This window comes from Oratosquilla oratoria, chromosome 33 (assembly GCF_046742065.1).
Source record: "Oratosquilla oratoria isolate Oo_2021 chromosome 33, ASM4674206v1, whole genome shotgun sequence".
In the NCBI taxonomy this organism is placed as follows: domain Eukaryota; kingdom Metazoa; phylum Arthropoda; class Malacostraca; order Stomatopoda; family Squillidae; genus Oratosquilla; species Oratosquilla oratoria.
In genome coordinates, this window is record NC_134809.1 from 29,935,563 (window position 1) to 29,955,805 (window position 20,243).

At 38.6% G+C, this 20,243-nt stretch overlaps 1 protein-coding gene across 4 annotated transcripts in view; it reads right to left on the reverse strand.

Moving 5' to 3' along the window:
- Positions 1–9,573: 9,573 nt before the first annotated feature.
- Positions 9,574–20,243, reverse strand: part of LOC143017824 (motile sperm domain-containing protein 2-like) — an 89,190-nt gene continuing 78,520 nt past the window's right edge. For all 4 annotated transcript variants that reach the window (XM_076172747.1, XM_076172746.1, XM_076172745.1 and 1 more), the window contains exons 8-10: positions 18,190–18,387; positions 15,820–15,942; positions 9,574–11,453 (exon numbers count right to left, since the gene is read on the reverse strand). In XM_076172747.1, coding sequence (XP_076028862.1) covers positions 11,220–11,453; positions 15,820–15,942; positions 18,190–18,387 — 555 coding nt within the window. In that variant the 3' untranslated portion in view covers positions 9,574–11,219. The remainder of the gene's footprint in view (positions 11,454–15,819; positions 15,943–18,189; positions 18,388–20,243) is intronic.

The following is a 20,243-nucleotide window of genomic DNA, read 5'->3' on the forward strand; positions in this document are numbered from 1 at the left end:
TTCATTTTCAGCCAGTCTTCCCAAGTAACTGTGTTTGTCCACATCTTGATGAGCTGGGGTTCTTTGATTGTAGAGGTAAAGGTTCTCTGTAGAGCCTCCAGCTGCATGATGTGGTCTTGTTTGTATGGAGCCCAAAGTCGTGAGCAGTAGTTGATGATAGGGATGACTAGGGCTTTCCTCTTTATCCCTTTACCAAAGTAAAAGGCACACCCTTATCCTTGGAAGTGATGACTAACTCAATTAAGGCATAAAAGACAATAAATTACACATTTGTTATCCAGACCATTAGCTACATTTCCAAATGGCAGAGAGGTTACAGGGTACCATAAATCACATGAAATCTGGCATGATGTGTCCTTCTCACATGACATGTTAGACTGACTATATAATATGAATTTGTGTTTGATTTATGAATAGCTCTCCGGAGCCCTGATAAAGGCCAATTTATCTGATATCCAAAGCAGAGAGGCATGACTTAGAGGAGGATAGTGTAACTACTTATAGCAGGTGGGAGTGGAGGCAGTTGAAGCCGTACATGGCAGAATTTATAGAAAAGGCATACTTTATTAAATTCCCTGCTTCAAAAAGGCCTCTATAAGGAAACACAGTCTAAGAAGGGAAGTTTGTGATCTTAAACCCAATTAAAAATAAATATGTAGATATATGGTCAGGTTCAACTTCACAAACTCCCCCTCTCTGTGAGACTTATGATGGTACCTCCTTATGAAGGACATTGTGTGTGTATTTACCTAATTATAGTATACAGGAAAGGTTACAATGCTCATTGGGTCCTACCTCCTACTGTGTGTGTGTGTGTGTGCATATTTACTTAGTTGTATCTTATGGTTTATGGAAAGGGGAGCTATGCTCATGGTGTCCCATCTTTGTATCTTGCAGTCCCTAGTTTGCTCTTAAATTTGTGTAGTTTTTGCACACACTATTGTTTTGTCCAGTTTGTTCCAGATGTCCACCACTCTATGTGGAAAACTTTTTTTTTTTAGGTCTCTTCTTTAGCTATCCCTTTTGAGTTTTTTTTTCTTGTCCTCTTGTGTTTATCTTGTCCCAATTTAGAAAGTCCTCTCTATCAAGGACTTCCATGCCTTTCATGATTCTGTAGATGGTCAGTAGGTTGCCTCTCTTCTTTGTTCAGTAGGTCACCTCTCTTCTTTGTTCCAAAGTCAGTGATTTCAATTTAGCCAGTCTCTCCTCATATGACAGGTTTAAAAGTGTTGGGGCCATTTTCATGGTTGCTCTCTGGATTCTTTAAATTTTCTTTATATCATTTTTGGTACTGGGTGACCATAGTGTCACAGCATACTCCAGTCTAGGCTTTATTAGTGTGACTAATATATCTTTTAATAATTTCTTCATCTAAATAGGTAAAAGACACCTTTATTGATCTTAGCAAGTTGTAGGATTCTCTGACAATTTTGTTTATCTGTTTATCAGGGAACAAGTCATTTGAGATAATTACTCCCATGTCTTTTTCAGATTCCACTTTCACTTCCTTTGTTCCAATTGTATATTGTCCTGATATTCTTTTTTTACTTTTACTGAACACCATTATGCTACATTTCTTAATGTTGAAGTATACTTCCCACTTCTGACTCCATTTCCAAACCTTATTTAGGTCTCTCTGTAGTCATTCACAATCCGTTTTGGTTTTCACTTTCCTCAATAATTTAGCATTATCTACAAAGAAACTCATGTAATATTCCACATGCTTCATCCATGTCATTCACATAAATAGCAAACATTATTGGAGCCAATGCTGATCCCTGTGGAACTCCACTAATCACCTCCTGCTGCATAAATACGGCAAAGGGAAACATGGACTGGAAGTAAAGCATTTATTCATGACATTTCATCTATTGACTTTCTCAAAGGAATAAGCATACTGGATTGTGCAGAGTTTATATACACGCTTGGTGGCTCAAGGGGTTATACGAGCATAGAACGCTGTGTCCTGACTGGCCTGCTGAGACAGCTAATTATGAAGCGCTATGCCCGCTGAGGATTTAGACCAAGTGAAGCTGCCAGGCTTACTATTGATATTGGGATGAGTAGTGATGTATGCAGCTTCTATGGAATTCCTGGTCTTATTCATACCTTTGTGTAATACCTTGGCCCGGTTCCATTGTGGGAGGTGCCCAGACTCGTCTACATGCACCACCATTGTGTTTGTGAGCCTATGGTGATGGAGGTTGGCCTTATGTTCCCTTATCCTTGTGTTAAACCCCCTCTTCATCTCTCCATAATATTCTTTATCACATGATGTGCATGGGATCTTATACATGACACTGTCCTCACTCCCACTCATCTTGGTTCCGCTTCTTAATATATCACTGATCTTCATTCCCGATGTTATCGCTGCTTTTACTTCTGTGCTCCTGAGCATTCTAGTAATGTCTCCTATCTTTTCAGAGTTGGGAAGCGCTATGTACAATGTTCTGTTTCTGGCGTTGCCTTCTCTTTCTTTTAACCTGCTTACATGGATGATTTCTTCCACTTTTCGTCTTAAGCTCAGGATCAAGCTCTTGGGGTAGCCAAGTCTCAAGAAGGCTGTGATGATGTATCCGATCTCCTCCTCCAGAAATTTCTCACTGCAAATCCTGTAGGTATGTAGGAAGAAGCCCAAGACTACCCCCTTTTTCATCCTCTCATTATGTGCTGACAGGTAGTGTATGGATAAGACCAGGAAATCCATAGAAGCTGCATAAAACACTACCTGTCCCAACATCAATAGTAAGGCTGGCAGCTTCACTTGGGCTAAATCCTCAGTGGGCATAGCGCTTCACGATTGGCTGTCTCAGCGGGCCAATCAGAACACAGTATTCTACACTTGTATACCCCCTTGAGCCACCAAGCATGTATATAAACTCTGCATGATCCAGTATGCTCATTCCTTTGAGAAAGTCAATAGGTGAAACATTAGGAACAAAGGCTTCACTTCCAGTCCATGTTTCCTTTGTTGTGTTTATGCAACTTGTTCACATGGATTTTAATCACTTCCTCCCAACCTTAATATTTTTCTCTGAGCACTATCCTCATTTTTCTACTATGTAGGAAATCCTCCATCCAGTTTAGTAGTTAACCTTGTATCCCTTCTATGTTTTCCAACATTTTTAATAATTTTTTTGTGTGATACTTTGTCAAAGGAAAGCACAATCAGCCCATCCATCCCTTTCTTGTATTATATCTATTAGCTTTGAGTAGAAACAGGTTAAATTTGTAGCACATGATCTTCCCTGTCTCTATCCAAATTGTCTTGAGTTTATTGTTTTCTTCCAGGTATTTCATACATCTATTCTTGATAATTCTTTCACCAATTTTGGTTACAGTGCTTGTAAGGGAGACTGGTCTGTAATTAGTTGGTTATTCTTTGTTTCCTCCTTTATATATTGGTACAATGTTGGCATTTTTCCAGCCTTTTGGTATTTTTCCTTCTTTGAGTGAGCAACTTATTATGTTGTATATTTTGTCCATTAGTTCTTCTTTGCATTCTTTTAATATTCAGTTCACAATTCCATCCAGGCTGTGTGATTTCCTAACATCAAGGTTGGTTAATTGATCCAGTATTTCTTTTTGTGTTATTGTTATTTCCCTTATGGGGGAGATCGCATTTCACTTCCTTTGTCCCAATGCTGTAGTTTTTCTCTAGTGAAAACTGACTTGAAGTGATTGTTCATGACTTCAACCATTTCTAGATCTTCCGTGTATTCTGTATTTCCGTGATGTAGTTTCACCATTTCCTGTTTATTTTTAAGTTTACTTTTCACATATCTATAGAATAGTTTGGGTTGATCTTGACATTTTTCTATGTCTTTTTTGTAGTTTCTTTTTTCCTCTCTGTGCACTTTTACATATCTATTTCTATGATTGATATATATTTGCCATTTCCCATTTTTTTTTTATCTTTTCTCCATTTTTTCCAAGCTTCATCTCTATCTTTTGACTCACTGCATCTTTTGCTGAACCAGCATTTAATGTACACCTTTTGCTGTTTCTGTCTTGGTATGTATTTATTCACTCCTTCATTATAGATTTCCATCAAGATTGTCCATTTCTCTTCCACTTTTGTCTCTTCAATATAGAATTTTTCCCAATTTGTATTTTGAAAGAATTTCTTAAGTTTCCCAAAGTCTGTTTTGTTGTACATCAATCTTCCTTTTCTGTATTTCTCATTTCTCTCCATATACATTTCTTTAGTTCAGCCTCTATTAGTATGTGGTCACTCTTTCCAAATTGTGTCTTGTATTCAATTTCATCCACAAATTTCAGGTTCTATTGTAAATATTAAATCCAGTCTTGACAGTTCTTCATTACTTCTATATCTGGTATTTTCCTTTAACCATTGTGTTATTGTGTATTTACCTAGTTGTACCTAGTTGTATTATACAGGAAGAGGAGCTATGCTCATAGTGACCAATCTTTGTATCTCGCAACATCTAGTTTGTTCTTAAATTCTTGTATGGTGTTTGCACACATTATTGTTTTGTCCAATTTGTTCCAGACATCCACCACTCTGTGTGGAAAACTTTTTTTTTCAGATCTCTTCTATAACTCTCCTCTTCGAGTTTCTTTTTATGTCCCCTTGTTTTTCTTTCATCCCACTTTAATAAGTCTTCTCTGTCAAGGACTTCCATGCCTTTCATGATTCTGTAAATTCCCAAAAGATTGCCTCTTTCTTTTCTTTGTTCCAGGGTTGGTAGTTCCAGTTTAGCCAATCTTTGTTCGTATGTCAATTTTGAAAGTGTTAGTGCCATCTCTGTCATTGCTCTTTGGATTCTTTCTTGATGTGATATGGTTTAACGTCACAAACTCCTCCCTATTGGAAGGATAGGATGGTGCCCCTCACAGAGGACTTTGTAGCATGGAATTTAATGAACCATGCCCTTGGTTCAACTTCACCAGTGGCAGGATTCGAACAGCCATCCCCTCGACCTTCGCCGCAAGTAACGACGCCCTAACCTGCTCAGCAAACGAGCTTCCTCCTATATTCTTATATTCTTTTTTGTACAGGGTGTCCATAGTGTCGCAGCATACTCCAATCTTGGTCTCATCAGTGTGACCATTACTTCATCCATGTAATTAAAAACAACCTTTATTGGTTTTATCAAATTATAGGTTTCTTGGACTATTTTGTTTATATGCTAGTCTGGGGACATGTATTGTTTTTGTAAACACTGTTTTTTCATATAATTTGTTCCATGCATCCACCACTCTGTGTATGTGTGAATTTACCTAACTGCATTTACCTAATTGTAGTATACAGTAAAGGTGTAATACTCATTGGATCCCATTTCCTACTCTATTTCTATTTATCATACCTAGCCTCATATTACAGTTCCAACTTGATCAATATCTTTGATTTCCAATTATCATATTTAGATCTGAATTCATGTATTCTTCAAGCTTGGGCTATATCACCTTCTAAGCTATTCCAAGTATTTATGCATCTACTCTATATGGAAAACTGTATTTCTTTACATCCTTTAGTCATATTGTCTTTCTTAATTTGTTCTCATGACCTCTTAAAGCCCTCCTATCCTTAATCAAGAGAGCTCTTCTGTTAACCCATTCAACTCCGATGACAAGATGTCTTGTCATTTGGTCAAATAAAACAAAAAATCATAAAACACCAAAATGTTTGATCAAACACCAGAAAAATATGACGTCAATCCTCGCTTCGCTCGCAGCGAAGCGAGGACTGGCGTCATATTTTTTCTGGTGTTTGACCAAACATTTTGGTGTTTTATGGTTTTTTGTTTTATTTGACCAAATGACAAGACATCTTGTCATCGGAGTTGAATGGGTTAATGTAATCTATCCCCTTTAGTGACCTGAAGACTGTAATCATATAAACTCTTTCCCTTCAGTCTTTCAAAGTTGGCAGACCCAGTGCTTTTTGTCTTTCCTCATCTGATTTATCTGCGAGGTTGGGTACCAGTTTGGTTGCTGCTATTTGCATTCTCTCAATGTTGCTTATCCCCTTCACTCCAGGCCAAAATCTCACAGGCAGCATTAGCTGCCAGACGTGTGGTGTTGCGTCATAATACTTGCATTATAAAAAATAAAGTTACCGCTCTATTGCTCTTTCACCCATAAATTTTGATAACCATAGAAAATATGATGAAGCCAGTTTACAGAGTATGGGGGTCACACAGGTACAACTACAATATATATAATCAAGACACCGACATCGGCATCCTCGCGTACCCACTTGCTCCTTATGACGCCTATGTAGGCGTCATGGTATTGAAGGGGTTATATCCTTCACTCTGTGTGTGGACCACCACTGATGTATGTTCCAGTCCTAGACAGATCAGGGTCTCAAGATTTTCCATCACCTCTTCATCTATATAGTGAAAAGTCACTTTAACCTCTTCAATAGGAGTCAAATATTTACTTGCACTCTGTATGGAAAACTGTTTTTCTTCAGATCTCTTCTATAATTATCCTTTTTGAGTTTCTTTCCATATCCTCTTTTGTTTCTCTTGTCCCAATTTAGTAAGTCTTCTCTATTAAGTATTTCTGTGCCATTCATGGTTCAATAGATGGTTGGTAGGTTGCCTCTCTCTCTTCTTTGTTCCAAAGTCGGTAACTTCAATTTAGCCAGTCTCTCTTCATATGACAAGTTTGAAAATGCTGGGGCAATTTTTGTGGTTGCTCTCTGTATTCAATTTTCTTTATATTCTTTTTGGTACTGGGTGTATTTACCTAGTTGTATTATACAGGAAGAGAGTTATGCTCGTGGTGACCTGTCTTTGTATCTTTCAGCATCAATTTTTTTCTTTAAATTTTGAATAGTGTTTGCACACACAGTTTCTTTATCTAAATTATTCCAGATATCCAGCACTCTGTGTGGGAAGCTAATTTTTCAGATCTCTTCTAAATTCACTAATATAATATATATATATATATATATACATATATATATATATATACATATATTAATATACATATATATATATATGTATATATACACATATATATATATATATACATATATATATATATATATATATATATATATATACACCAAGGACTTTTTCCCCCTTGCAAGAGAGGTAGCCAAAATCAAAAGGCATAATTCCACTCCCACCCATTTTATTCTTACCCACTCCACTCCCATTCACCACCCCTCCCTCTCTCTTTTCTTGACTCCTCCTGGATGATGGGTCATCCCTGTATCTCGCCCATCACCCTGTGTCACAAGAAATGCAACAAGACACAGCACATCCACAGCAAGGCCACTTCATTGAATTGGAGACCCCCCTTCTCCATCCCCTCATGCATAAAAAGAGAAGACAGGGAGAAATCCCTTCAGACTGTGTCAAAATATCATTCACACATAACCACTCCCTAACCCCCCATCTCCCACCCACTCCCTTCCATGCATCACAGCATCATCCATACACAACCATTCTCCACTCATCCCTATCTTCTGTCTTCTCCCTTCCTTCCTCAACAGACATTCCCTTCTTTGCCAATGCTCCTTTTACCCCATCCATCCATCTCCTCAGTCACCCCCTCTTGTTCACTCCATCCACCTCTGCCTTCCACACTTCTTTTACTAATCTTTCTTTACTCATTCTTTCCATTTGTCCGAACCATCCCTATACTCTTTCATCAACCCTATCTCCCATCTCCTTTTCCATCCCCATTCACCTCCTTGCCTAATTGTTTCTCACTCCATCCAGCCTAGTAACCCCTACCATACTCCTGAGAATTTTTATCTCAAAACAATTTAAACTTTTCCTCTCTTATGCTCCATGTTTCTGCCCCATACAGTGCTGTTGGCAGAATCAACCCTTCATACAATCTCCTCTTAGCATCTGTTTCCAAGTGTCTATTTCTCATTACATTTTTTAATCCCTTACAACATTTACTTGATTCTTTTAATGTACAGTCTACCTCCACTGCCACTCCTCCCTTTCCCACCACATGCGCCCCCAAATACCTAAACCTATCCACTTCCTCCAGGCTCTCTCCTTTAACACTCACAAATTGTTTTCATCCTCTCCCCATGTACATCTCATCACCCTACTTTTACCCAAATTTACCTTAAACTTTCTCCTCTTGCACACCTTCCAAAACCCTGTCACTAATTTCCTTAATCCTTCCTCTGATGATCCTGCTACAAGCCCAGTGTCATCAGCAAACAATTGGATTATCTCCCATTTTTCTTTATATATGTATGTATGTATGTGTGTGTGTATATATATATATATATATATTACAGGTGAAAAATGTAATCACACATTTGTCAATCACGTAGAAACCACTGTTGGAGTAGAAAAGACTGGAAACGGGGCATCTATATACTTCGATTGCAAACTGCACTCCTCTACTGAAGAGGATTGCAGTTTGCAATCGAAATATATAGATTCCCCGTTTCCAGTCTTTTCTACTCCAACAGTGGTTTCTACGTTATATATATATATATATATATATTATATATATATATGTATACACATACATACACGAGGCTTAACCTAAACACACACACACACACATATATACATATTAAGAAGCTTCTTCACCCTTATAAGGGAAGTAGCCAGCTAAGACATGCACCCACTCCTACCCATCCCACTCCTTTAACTCACCCATATGTATATATAATATAAATATCAGATATAAAACAGCTTCATTCATAACAAGCCACCAACACTATACACACCACATGAGTTTTCAATCACACTAATTCATCACAGTGCAGTCATAGAAGGCTTTAATCTAACAGCTTCATATTTTCTGTAAGTTAACTTCATTCTATGAGAAATCCTTCCTTCTCAACAACTGTTCAGCATTTTAAGCATTATCATAAACAAATAAAAGATTCCTCCACATACACAGAAATGACCTATACAATAATATTCTCACAACACTCTCATACTAAATAGTTATCATTGTTTACAAATGGCTCTCACCCGATACCAGTGAAAAACAAGTTACAAATGAATCCTGGAAAGGCTTGGCTAAAATTAATCTTACTTAAACCTATACTCTCCATCTTTCTTCTGGCTACTTTTAGGAACAGAAGATTACAGCTTCAGCATCCCTTAACCATGATTACTCAAGAACTTAAAATCAACACCTTATTCGTGACGCCAAAGAGCAAAATACTTTTGAGTTGTGGCTCCACTTAATGATGAATGTTTTCCTGAGTTTCACTGAAGGGAAATCTGCAGCCTCAATTAGCTAAAAGTAATACTCAAACCCTACCACATATCTCTAGGAAGAAATGTGTTGCCAGTGTTGTATTAGTGTGGGTCTGTTACTGTCACCAGCTAAGAGGAGGAGGAGGAGATGGAGGAGGAGCAGCAGCAGCTGTAGTAGTAGAAGCAGCAGATGCAGTTGCTAGTTGTCAGCTCTCCATACAAAAAAAAAAAAAGTATGGAAAATTGCCAAAGTTGACAGAGGGATCTTGGGGCCAATCAAGCCTGTACCTCCAGATGGAAGTGAGGGAACTGATGGGTTTTGAAGCCCACCACTAGTAAGTATCTACTGCTGATACTAGATCCCAGATAACAAGGAGAAAGGAAAGAAATTATGAAAATAAAAATACAAGTTTGGAGATATAATTGAGCAAAATACAAAGTATCTTGGAACCAATCATGGCTGCATCTCCAGAGGGTACTGATAGGTTCTGAAGCCCACCACTAGCAAGAACCTATTGCTGATACAAGGTACCATTTAACAAGGAGAAAGAAAATAAATTATGAAAATAACAATACAAGTATGGAGATGTAACTAAGTAAAATAAAAACTCATAACCCTGTTATATGTATCCACACCAAATCTAAAATAAAGTGAGGTCTAAAGTGTATCATTCCTAGCTGTCAGTGACTGGTTGTCAAGTTTAAGTTCCTGCATAACCATGGCCTTATCTACTGTACTTGATAACATGTTTCATGACAATTCCTAACACAAATCCAGTCAACTTCTAGGGTCAATTGGTCAAAAGTTCTAGTCAAGGTCTACTAACAACAGTTAGTACTAGGAGATAATTGTTTGTATGATGACGTATATGAAACAAGCTCACTGAAAAAATAATTGGATATTCCATAAAGGAGAAGAAGAGGTACCTAATTAGTAATGTGATGCATATGGCATCACTTAATAAATATGAGTTATCATGGAACTTCACAAACATGTCACATGCAAAATACAAACATGGTTCTACTTCAGAATGTTTCCACTAACTCAAATGAATTACTTGCCTCTCATACTAAGGAGAGCTGTTGTGCTAACTACTCCCAATAAACATGCATCTATTGTAGTACAAAAGAAACTATGAAGCCGACTAGACTGAAATTGTAAATGGGTAATGCTCACATATTTCTACCTGGGAAAAATATATATGTGTGTGTGTGTGTGTGTACATATATATATATATATATATATATATATATATATATATATATATATATATATATATATATATATATATTTATATACATGCACACACACACACATCATAATCTACTTAAATCTAATGAAACTAAAAAAAAAAAAAATCTTCTTACTAAAGTTAAAAAAGTTCATACAAAAATTAGCTTTTCCTGGAAAAGATTGTAATTTTTCTAAGTGCTACAGTTAAAGGACTAATATAATTTGTTTAAGTAGTGAATAAGTCTGTTTTGGATTCCAGAGCTATATACAAATAGTGGACAAAGTCAATTATGTGCAGAAGGTCCACCTATTTGTATGAGTCATAGGTCATATGATCAATAACAAGCCTATGATACTGGGAGGTTGCATACAAAAAAGAAATACATTTAATCATAACCTATCTTCTTGTTTCTTACTGCTCTAAGAACCCACACTTTATACAGGATCCCTGATCATCACTTAATTTTATTCACAGCATTGCAGAGGAATCTATCACCTTTTCACATGCTCTTTTTAACAAACAAGATATGAAACCAGGTAGAAAAATGGTTCATTATACTTATTTGCAATAAATGCCCTCAATCACAGAAAAAATAAGGTGAAAAATTTCTGAAAAAAATCAATAGCTACCACTACCATACATAGCCTAACAGAAAACATTAATTTCTTACTTGCTTATACACCAAAGTTTAAAGTACAAAAATTAATGAAGAAAACATTAATGAAGAGTAATCATAAGAGAGGACAAATCTTCATCCTGGTAACATTATGCAATACACATTTGTGAATCTGTGAATCATTATTTCACAACTAGATGCCTAAAGTTCCTCTTGTGGCTTAAGTTCAACTGTACTTGTTTTCTGTGCACTGATGGCAGCCATCTCATTGAAATGTTGCTGTGCCTGCATAAGGACAGCATTGGTGGCATTGTTGGATGCCATTACCAGGAAGCACAGTACTGCTACCATAATCACAAGGGCAATAAAAACTAGCCGGCGTGCAGACCTTAACTGATCTTCAATTGATGTTACACGCTGGATTAAGTGGTCCATCTGGAAAAAATTAATTGATCTTACATCATTACTTGTTATTTTAAATATTTAGCATATAACAGTTCATAATCTAGGTTATATCTTTCTCAAGTAACATAATTTGTTGCTTTATTATAGTTTTAATTTTGTGATGTTACACGATGGATTAAGTGGTCCATCTGGAAAAAATTAATTGATCTTATATCATTATTTGTTATTCTAAATATTTAGTACATAACAGATCATATGCTAGATTATATCTTTCTCAAGTAATATAATCTGTTGCTTTATTATAGCTTGAACTTTCTGATGTGTTTACCTGTAAAAGTTTTTGGATGGATACAGAGGTATAGTACTGGGGTAGGTTGTTGTAGACACATGAATTTTTGGAATTTTCATGCTGTGTTTTGTAGACTGCATTTGTGTGATGCAATATGAGAAGAGGATGTGCTTAGGGGTTCAAGCATAGCATTGTGAGTCTATTATTCTCAAAGGATTATAAAGGAGGAGCATGCCGACAGGAGATCTTTTGGTCCATAACTAGGTTGGATGTGAAAAAAATTATACATACATACATATACCAAGGCCTTTTCCCCCTTACAAGGGGGGTAACCAAAAAGAAAAAGGCATAAAATCATTCCCACCCATTCCATCCCTGAATACACTCCACACCCCTCCACCCTCCCTCTCATCTTAGCACCTCCTGAATGACGGGTCATCCCTGCACCTTGTCCACTGCCCTGGGTCAGAAGCAGTGTCGCAAGACACAGCACATCCACAGCAAGGCTGCTTCATTAAATCGGCGACCCCCCCTCTCCGTCCCCCCATTGCATAAAATGAGAGGACGGGGAGAAATCCCTTCGGGCTGCGTCAAATTTTGCTCACACATACTACCTCACCCCCCATCCCCCTGCCCATTCCACCTCATGCAATCACAACATCATCCATATACAACCATTCTCCATTTACCCGTCTTCTGTCCTCTCCTGTCCTTCCTCAACAGATATTCCCCTCTTCCCCAAAGCCCCCTTCACCCCATCCATCCACCTCATCCTACGACGTCCCCTCATGTTCACTCCCTCCACATCTGCCTTCCACACCTCTTTTACTGGTCTTTTTTCACTCATTCTTTCCATGTGTCCAAACCATCCTAATATTCTTTCATCAACCCTATCTCCCAAATCCTTTTCCACCCCTGTTCTCCTCCTCACCTCCTCATTTCTCACTCTATCTAGCCTAGTCCCCATCATACTTCTCAGACACCTCATCTCAAACACATTCAAACTCCTTCTCTCTTCTTCTCTTATGTTCCATGTTTCTGCCCCATACAGTGCTGTTGGCACAATCACTCCTTCATACAGTCTCCTCTTAGCATCCATTCCCAAATGTCTATTCCTCATTACACTCTTTAATCCACCAAGGCATTTACTCGCTTCTCTCAATCTACATTCTACCTCCACCTTCACTCCACCTTTCCCTGCCACATTTGCACCCAAGTATCTAAAACTATCCACTTCCTCCAGTCGCTCTCCCTTAATGCTCACTTCCAGTCTACTGCCACTTTCACCCCTTGTACATCTCATCACCTTACTTTTACCCACATTATCTTTAGCTTTCTTCTATCACATACTCTCCCAAACTCTGCCACCAACTTCCTCAATCCCTCCTCCGATCCTGCCACAAGTGCAGTGTTGTCCGCAAACAACAGCTGGCTCACCTCCCACTTTTCTCCATTTTCTTTAACCATCTCCAATCCCTTGCCCACTACCCTTGCATTTACCTCTCGCACCACCCCATCCATGTATAAGTTGAACAGCCAGGGCGACATAACGCATCCTTGACGAAGTCCCACCTTTACCTCGAACCACTCACTCTCTCCATTTCCAATCCTGACACAAGCTCTACTATTCTCATAAAAACTCTTGACAGCTCCCAGAAGCTTTCCTCCTATCCCGTATATCTGCATAACCTCCCACAGTGCCTTCCTGTCTACCCTATCATAAGCCTTTTCCAGATCCATAAAAGCCCAAAAAACATCCTTCCCCTTTCCTATAGCTTTCTCGCATATCTGTCTTACCACAAAGATCTGATCTACACAACCTCTACCTGTCCTAAATCCACACTGTTCCTCACCAATTACTCCTTCTGTTCCTCTCCTAATCCTCTCAATCAAGATCCTCCCATAAGCCTTCCCAACTACACTTAACAAGCTAATCCCTCTGAAACTACTACATTCACACTTGTCCCCTTTTCCCTTGTAAAGAGGAACTATACAGGCACTCCTCCAGTCCTCCGGCACTCTACCCTCTCTCCAGCAAACATTAAATAACCTCACCAACCAGTCCACCATCACTGTACCTCCCTTTTTCAGACATTCCACATGGCATCCATCCAGACCAGGTGCCTTACCTGCTTTATAATATTATAATAAATAATAAAAAATATTAAATGATAAAATTATAATAATGATAAATAAGTATACAAATAAAAATCATAACATAAATAATAATAAACAAAATAAATAAATGCATAGGTATAGAGGGTGCAGATGGATACTTGTTAATGAAAGTAAAGGCAGTAATGTGAAGAAGGATAGAGTATTTCAGAGAACTGCTTAATGGGGAAGAAGTTAGGGATTGACTGATTGTGGTAGAGGGAGGTGAGAGGAAAATTACTGTGATGGAAGAAGAAAATTATTTGGCTATAGGAAAGATGACATAAGAAGAGCATTGACAATAATGAAAGCTGGTAAGGCAACTGGACTGGATAGGTGTCACATGAAGTGTTTGACAAAGGGAGGAACTGTTATATTGGATTGGCTAGTGAGGTTGTTTAATGTGTGCCTAAGGTGGTATGTGAAGTAATGTGAAAGTGATCAATCAATCAATCCATTGCTCATGGTCTCCCTTCAAGAAGACCAGCAGCCTTCCTGTAACTGGCAACAATCTCTGGGTGGATCCACAAGCCACTCAGGGAAGATGTATTAGTCTAGGGATTCTTAGTGTGGGGCACTGTAGTATGAAGTGCTCTGTGTCCTCTGTATGGTGGTTGCATCTAAAGCAGCTGTAATCTATGGCTAAGCCTATTCTGTGTCAGTTTTTCAATGCTAGATAGTGTCCCGAATGCAATCATACCAAAGTTGTTTTTACCATACATGGAAGTTTTTGTCTGAGATGCTATGTCCAGGGGTTGTTGATGGAATATTGAGTTTGTTGGTCTATCTCATAGGGCTTGTCTAGTGATCTGAGTTGTGTTTTTGTGTGGTATAGTTGGTTGGTTGGTTGTTTTGAATGTCTGATTAATACATTTAACCCTCCATTTAATGCAAATGTGTGCAAAGACCAGTCTGTTTCTGCCAAATGTAAAAAGAACAGACTGTATTGGCAAATAATGGACAAATGACTGTTGCTGGTAATTTGGTATGGTATACATTTATTGATTTCTTTTACTGTGCCTGAATATAATACGGTAATATTGTATTATTGATTAGTTTTAACACAAACAACAGGTAAATATTAAATAAATGAACAGAAATAAAGTTCTTTCTTGGGTGGCATGGTGCATGTATGGATTGATGTATCCTTGTAGAGTATTATGCAACAATGAATGAGTGAGTTGGATTGGACAACTGTACATAGCAACAGATGCTTGGGCCATTGTCCGGCTCTATAATGGATGGGATTTTTTGTTTGCTAAATTGAGGATCTGTTGCCCTGGGGTCCTTATGGAGGGTTGAGTGTATGCTGGTGGTGTAATTTTTCTGTTGCATTCTGTTGGTAGTGTTTGTGAGGTTTAGTGTGACAGGTGTGTTGTGTTAAGGGTTTAGATATAAAATTGTGTTCCTGTCATTTTCATGTACTATAGGAATTTTGCTTTCTGTATTCAGGTGTCCAATTGAGGTGGATTTGATGCATCCTTTTATTACTCTCAGTGCTTCATTCTGTGAAGTTTGCAAGTTGTTCTTGCCAATTGTTGGGAACCACGTTGTGGAGGCATAGTCAAGAGTGGTTCATATGAGGGGATGGGGAGGGGAGGTTGCCGTGTAAGTGAAGCAGCACTGCTAAGGATGTGCTGTGTCTTGCTATACTGCTTATAACCCAGGCAGTGAGCAGGATACAAAGATGACCTGTCATCCATGAGGAGCTAAGATAAAAGGAAAACAAGGGTGGTGGGTGGGAGTGGAATGGGTGAGAGTGGATGTGTGCCTTTGATTTGGCTACCTTCCTTATAAGGTAGAAGAAGCCTTTGGTATGTGGATAGATAGGTTCTTATAAATTGCTTAAGGATGGTTATTAGAGTTTTTTCTGTTGTCCAAAGTCAATTCTTGCAATGGTGGTTAAGGGGTTAACAAAGTTGAATGAAATCTTGCATACACTTGAAGACTCACCTTAGCTGCAAGGTCAGGTACTGGTTTGGCTGTTGGCTGACTACTTAACTGTGACTCTGTCACATCAGTTGCTGCTATACCTACTTTCATACGTGTTTCATACACCTCTTCTTTGTTGACAGCCTGAAATACATTTATCATCCATTAGAGTAATAAATACAAAAAACACTGGTATGTTAAATATTTATATGATAACAAGGGAAACAAAAATCAAATGCATACTTTGCTATAAGCATGGCACAAATGTCCCAAAAATTACTATCACAAAAACATTTTGAATTGATTCAAATGGCTGTAAAGAGTTTTGGAAGGAGTGTAAATGTGTTGGGGGATTTCAATGCTTGAGTACATGAACTGATAGATGATAGTGTAACAAGGAAGTATGGAATGGCAGGAACTAGGTTGGAGATATTAGAAATGTATATTTAAAAGGAAATGATGATAGTGGAAAGGCAAGCATAAGTATATATGAGCCAGGATGGCTCAATCCCTCCTCTGATCCTGCTTCAAGTGCAGTGTCGTCAGCAAACAACAGCTGGCTTATCTCCTACTTTTCTCCATTTTCTTTAACCATCTCCAATCCCTGACCCACTATCCTTGCATTTACCTCTCGCACCACCCCATCCATGTATAAATTGAACAGCCAGGGCGACATAACACATCCCTGACAAAGTCCCACCTTTACCTCAAACCACTCACTCTCTCCATTCCATTTTTAATCCTAACACAAGCTCTACTACTCTCATAGAAACTCTTGACTGCTCTTAACAGTTTCCTCCTATCCCATATATCTGCAATACCTCCCACAGTGCTTTCCTGTTTACCCTGTCATAAGCATTTTCCAAATCCATAAAAGCCCAAAAAACATCCTTACCTTTTCCTACAGCTTTCTCACATGTCTCTCTTACCACAAAAATCTGATCTATGCAACCCCTACCTGTCCTAAACCCACACTGTTCCTCACCAATTACTCCCTCTGTTCCTCTCCTAACCCTCTCAATCCAGACCCTCTCATAAGTTTTCCCAACTACACTTCTCAAGCTGATCCCTCTTTGAGGCTTTGTGAAAAAAAAAAAAAAAAAAAAAAAAAAAAAAAAATATATATATATATATATATACATATATATTTATGTATATGTATATATATAGAGTAGTAATATATATAATAGAGAAGTGGGAAGTGAGCCAGTTGTTATTTGCAGATGACATTGCACTTGTGGCATGGTCAGAGGGGGGATTAAGGCAGTTAGTGACAGAGTTTGGGAATGGAGACAGAAAAAAGTTGAAGGTAAATGTGGGTAAAAGGTGATGAGATGAACAAGGGGAAAGGTGGCAGTGAGCTGGAAGTAAGTCTTAAAGGAGACTGGATATGAATAGTTTTAAGTATTTGAGGTCACATGTGGCAGGAAATGTAGGGGCTGGAGTAGAGGTAGGTTGGTGATTGAGAGAAGCAAATAAATGTTTTGGGGGGATTAAAAAAGTGTCTTGAGGAATAGGCATCTAGGAATGAATGCAAAGAAGGGATTATATGAAGGTGTGATTGCACCAATGGCACTGTATGGGGCAGAGACTTGGGATTTGAGAGAGGTAGAAAGGAGATATTTGAATATATTTGAGATGGAGTGTCTAAGAAGTATGGTATGGATTACAAGGATAAATAGAGTGAGAAATAAGGTGAGAAGGAGAGCAGGGGTGGAAACAGAGATGTCAGATAGGGCTGATGAATGAGTATTGGGATGGTTTGGACACATGGAAAGAATGAGTGAAGAAAGATTAGCAAAAGAGGTGTGGAAGGCAGAGGTGGATGGATTGACCTTGAGGGGATAACTGAGGATGAAATGGATGGACTGGGTGAGAGGGGTTTTGAACAAGAGGGGAATGACTGTTGAACAAGGGAGAAGGCAGGGGATAGGGGTGAGTGGAGAATGGAGGGGGGTTGCCAATTAACAGAAGTGGCCTTGCTGTGGATGTACAGAGTCTTGCTGCATTGCTTCTGACCTGGGCAGTGGTCAGGAGACAGGGATGACCTTTCATCCACAAGGAGCTAAGATGAGGGGTTAACAAGGGTGGTTAATGGGAGTGGAATGGATGGGAGGGTAAAAGGTGATGAGATGAACAAGGGGACTCCTCCCTTATAAGCCCTTGTTTTATGGACAGATGTATAAGTATGTATATATTAGAATGTATACTTCAGATCATTAGCAGAATGCATTATTACAATATAACAAATCTAAAGCATTTAAAATTAATACATTCTAAATATAAGAGTTCAAATAAACTCATGACCAGTAGTGTCTAGAGAGGAATTATTTCAATCTTCAGTAGCACAACTATATACACATACAAATCAATAAATAAATACACACTAACCTTAAACAATTGTGATAAATCTTGAGATGACATCTGGAGAGTAGTAGTCTTGGTGGCCATAACAAGAAATTTGTCCCTGACGATAGTAGCAGGTGTTAGATGTTCGCTTACACTGACAAAAATTTCTTGCTTCTCCTCAGCCCCCAAGACACCCACCGATGGCTTTACACGATATTTGTCAGGAGAAGTGGTCTTTATCTAAAGAGAAGAAAGCAAAAAAAGATAAATATATAAATATATATATGTATATATGCTAATAAGTGTGTTCACTTATGCAAAGTAGACCACTTGGAAAAAGGAAACTAACGAAGCAGAGCGCTTTCGTATATTACATCTTCAGTGTATACCCAAATAAAATTGTTGACAGTAGCTGGGTCATATGCTCGGCCGTGCTGAGATAATGAGGTCACAATGGACTTGTCCTAATTTCCCTCCTAGTGTTTCTTGTGCATATATATATAATGTCACTACCCTTACTCTGTATCTTGAAAATGTCTTGAATAGACGAAAATGTTCGGTCACCTTTCATTTTATTTTCCAAGTGGTTTTATTACACATACCCATCTGGGGTATTGGCTACATGTTATTGTGGGGTTAAAAGCTGCTCAGTGGCATGCAGCTGATACTTTAGGGTCTATATGGGGTGGTGTCCCAACGGACCAGAGCCACACATAATTTTGTCTGTGATTGAGGAAATCTCTATCCATAGAGAAATGATGACGCTTCATTATATTGCGATTGTCCCTCCATTATGCTGTCCCCCACTCTTAATACTGTCCTGTACCACTTCTCTGAATGTTAATTTCCTTTTTTTGTTGAACCCTGTGGTGGGGGAGAATACTACCATCAAGTGTTTCCAATTGAGTCATTAAAGGAAGGTAACAAAAGTGCGATTGGGATAGGTCTAGGCATCATACCCTCTGTAGCCCCAAAGGTGACATTCGTAAAAAAAGCAAAGGCATAAGAGGGTCTGGAAGGAGCTTTCCAAACAGAATCCTAAGGTTTGGGTCTTTTAATGTGCATGGATGTGGTATAGATGAGAGTAAAAGGGAAGAGATAGGCAGTTTGTTTGTGAGAAGATAGATGTGTTGACACTGAGTGAAACAAAGTTGAAAGGGAGGGGCAAATTTGAGTTTGGGAGTTCAGTTGGGAGGTTCTCAGGAGTGAAGAGAGGGCGAGGGGGAGAAGGGGTGGCTATAGTAGTAAGTAAAGAGATAGGTAAACATGTGGTGGAGTGGAAGGTTTCTTCAAGGTTAATGTGGATGAAGGTGGAACTGGGAAGAGAGAAGTGGGTTTTTGTAAGTGCATATGGGCCTGGTAGTGAGAAAAGTGTAAAAGAAAGGGAGGCATTTTGGATTGATATAAATAAGTGCATAGAGGGATTATGGAGAAACATCAATGTGAAAGTATTGGGAGACCTTAATGCTAGGGTAGGAAATGAACCAATAAATGGAGTGGTTGGGAAATGTGGAGTTCCATGATGATAGTAAATACAGTGTTTAGGAAGAAAGTCAAGCATAAGTACACATGGGAGAGGGTGGTGGATGGAAGGGTGGTAGACAGAGTGTTAATGGACTATGTAGTGATAGATAGGAGTATAATAGGAAGAGTTAAGGATGTACATGTTCTAAGGGGAGAGAGTGGAGGAATATCAGAACATTTTTTGGTGGAGAGAAAGTTGAGAGTGGAGGATATATGGAGAAAGAGGAAAAGGACAAAAGTTAGAGAGGTGCTTAGAGTGAACTGCTTAAATGAGAAAGAAAAGGAGAAGGAGTATAAGAAGAAGCTGAGAGAGGAGTGGGAGTGAAGGATAGAGTAGAACTAGGAATGGTGAAGGAATGGGGATGGTTCAAGGAGGGAGTCACAAGGTGTGAAAGGATGGTGTGTGGAAGGAGGATAGGAGGAAATAGAAGGACGGGTAGTGAGTGGTGGGATGAGGAAGCAAAGAAGGTTGTAGAAAAGGAAAAGCAAGCTTTCACAGATTGGTTACAAAATAGGATGAGGGAATCATATGAAAGGTACAAAGAAAAGAGAAGGGAAGTAAAGCATACAAT